This window comes from Caenorhabditis briggsae, assembly GCF_000004555.2.
Source record: "Caenorhabditis briggsae complete genome, chrI, whole genome shotgun sequence".
Taxonomy (NCBI): domain Eukaryota; kingdom Metazoa; phylum Nematoda; class Chromadorea; order Rhabditida; family Rhabditidae; genus Caenorhabditis; species Caenorhabditis briggsae.
Window position 1 is genome coordinate 11,122,803 of NC_013489.2, and position 2,830 is coordinate 11,125,632.

The 2,830-nt window shown below is 35.9% G+C and overlaps 1 protein-coding gene and 1 non-coding gene across 2 annotated transcripts; both read left to right on the plus strand.

The window, feature by feature from the left end:
- Positions 1-691: 691 nt before the first annotated feature.
- CBG08519 lies at positions 692-1,476 on the plus strand (the record flags this gene model as incomplete). Its single annotated transcript, XM_002640414.1, has 3 exons — positions 692-763; positions 808-978; positions 1,141-1,476. 3 exons carry the CDS (start codon positions 692-694, stop codon positions 1,474-1,476), a joined length of 579 nt encoding a protein of 192 aa, XP_002640460.1.
- On the plus strand, positions 1,025-1,106 carry CBG28402. The gene has a single exon. It is a non-coding gene (tRNA).
- Positions 1,477-2,830: the final 1,354 nt, after the last annotated feature.

A 2,830-nucleotide genomic window follows, 5' to 3' on the forward strand; every position in this document is an offset into this window, starting at 1 on the left:
TATAGGCTCAAAGTGGACGATCCGGGTGTCGTTCTATTAGAGGTTTTACGGTAACAAATTTTGGAGGACCAATGAGTGCAGCAACGGAAATTGAGCATTTAGACTATTATGTCATTGGCAATTACATTTATTGGATTTTGAAACAAAGGAAGAAATGTTTGAAACAGAAAAAAATGCGAAAAATCAGTTGAGTAATTGGACAGAAACAATCAAATGATTACTGTGGGAAACATACTCCGAAATTGAAAAGATTAATGTAGGGGAATATATTTGAAAATAAGAGGGTTACTGTGGGCAAAACTTATCGTTAATTAAAGGATTACAGTAGGGGGTAGAATTCGACAAAGAAAAGAAGTAATGTATGGAAAACTGTTCCAAAATGTGAAGGATTACTGTAAGGAAAAATATTGGAATGTGAGCAAGACTACTGTAGGAAGAAAAAACGAAAATGAAAGGATTACTGTGGGTAGAAACATTCAAAATTAAAAGATTACTGTAGGGAAAATATTCGATATAAAATTTTCACGCGTGCTCTCCTCCTCAAAATTTTTTATCTAATTCGGAATTCCACGTGGAATTGTTTTGATGAAATCAAACTAAAAGCTCCCATTAATTCTCATCCATAATATTTCAAAAGTTTTCCCAGGACCACATTTGAAGTTTCGCTTCGAAAAGGAAAAGGACATCGGAGATGGCAGAAAAAAAGGAAAAGAAAGAAGAGAAGGACAGCGACGTCTTCGTTCTCAAGCTCAACCCTGAAGCGGTACTGATCTCTATTTTTGGAACCTTCTAGACCTTTTTCTGCAGATCTGTTTCTCGAATTCAGGACTTGGTGATGAGAATACGATGGCCAGTTTGAAACTGACGAATCCGACTAAGGAAAAGTACGCTTTCAAGATCAAATGCACATCGAATGAAATGTTCAAAATCAAGTCGCCGGTTGGAATTATCAAACCGGATGAGTCTCTCGACATTGGAGTGAGTAGTAGTAATGTGTATGCCCTCTACTCCCCAGTGAAAATGTGGAGAGATGGCCGAGCGGTCCAAGGCGCTGGTTTAAGGCACCAGTCCCTTCGGGGGCGTGGGTTCGAATCCCACTCTCTTCAGTTTCTTTTTTCTTTTTAAGTTTTTTATTTTCAGGTGATCCATTGCTCAGGAAAAGCGATTCCGGAGAACAACAAACAGTATTTTGCTGTCTACTATATCAAAGTTCAGGATTCAGTAAAGGCGACGGAAGTTCGGGACATCTGGAAGGAGAAAAAGAACAAGCACGACGGAATGAAACGCGTTTACATTTCATTTGAAAAAGGAGCTGGTACAACACTTGAGGATAAAAAGAAGGAGAAGAAAAAGGATGGAGATGGGGAGAAGCCAAAAACGGAAGAAGGTAAAAAGGAAAAGGAATCAGTGGAAGAAAAGAAGGATGAAAAAGAGGAAAAGAAGGATGAGAAGAAGGAAGATGAGGAGAAGAAGTGACACCCGGAGAATCAGTGAACTTGTATTTAATGAATCGATGTTTTCGAAGACTGCTCTTTTTTGGTTTTTGTGAATTTCAATTCGATTTTTTCGAGATTTTTCACTTTTTGAGTTTTGAGTGGACGGTTTTACTTTTTTCGACCTATTAGAAAAAGTATTTCCGTGGAAGTTTTTTTGAGGTTGTAGTTCGGTGAAAGTTTGTCGAAATTTCTGAAAAATATTTCAAAAATTTCACGAAAAATATATAAATTTTTATGGGAAATATCTTTTCTAAAAAAAAGGCTCCGCGTCACTTAGGAACCGGTTATTTCGAAACTACGTGACACTTCGAAACCAGTCACTTCGGTCACTACGAAACCGAAAAAACATGGTCACGTAAAAATGAAATTGAAAATTGGAGCCTTAAGCCTTAAATTTAAAAAAAAAACTGCAGCGTGCAAAACGTCGCGGTTTCGAAGTGACGCGGAGACCAAAAAAATCCGGTCACTCAACGGTTTTTTTGAAATACTAACATGTCACGCAAATATAAAAAACCAGTCGGTTTGCGCCCCTTCGGGGCTGAACATCCTGGGCCCCGCTTACAGTACCCGTAATCTCATAAAGAGGTCCCGTTTTTTTCTCAGCGGATATCTTTTGCATTATCAAAATTCGAAATATAGAAGCTCAGAGTTCCGGAAACTCCTGATTCTGAATCTGTTTCAGATTTCGACATTTCGGAAATTAAGATATTTGGAGTTTTAGAATCTGGGAATACAGAAATGAGGAAATTTGGAAATCCGAAAAGTAAAATATTAGGAAGTTCAGAGATTAGAAAGTTAAAAAATCGGAAGTCCTAAAACTTTGATTCTGAAATTCAAAAGAGTGTTTTGAATTGAAATATTCCAATTTTTCTTAATTTTTAAATTCTTAAGTTTTCAAATCTTTAAATTTTCGTATTTCCAAAATTTCGAGTGTCTGAACTTCTTCATTTAGAAATTCCGATTTTCTAGTTTTCAGAAAACCCAGAAAATATGAAAAAATCCGGAAATTGAGTAATTGAGGCCGAAGAATCAGTTTAGAAAACTCATAAACTTTTAAAATATTGAGTTAATAGCTGAATATGGAAATTTAAGCTTCGGGACATTTCGAAAGTAGATGTTTCGGAAGCAGAAATTTCGAAAGCGTGGGAATGCAGGCCGATGGATGAATTTCAGACTACAAAAACTATTTTAGGTTTTTTCAAATATGCTTCTTCTGATAGAACACATTCTGAAAGCCAAAAAAATCGAAATTTTAAATTCAAAAATGATGTATATTTTTTTGAATTTTTTGAGTTTCAGAATAAGTTTAATCGAAAAAGCATATTTGAAAACCG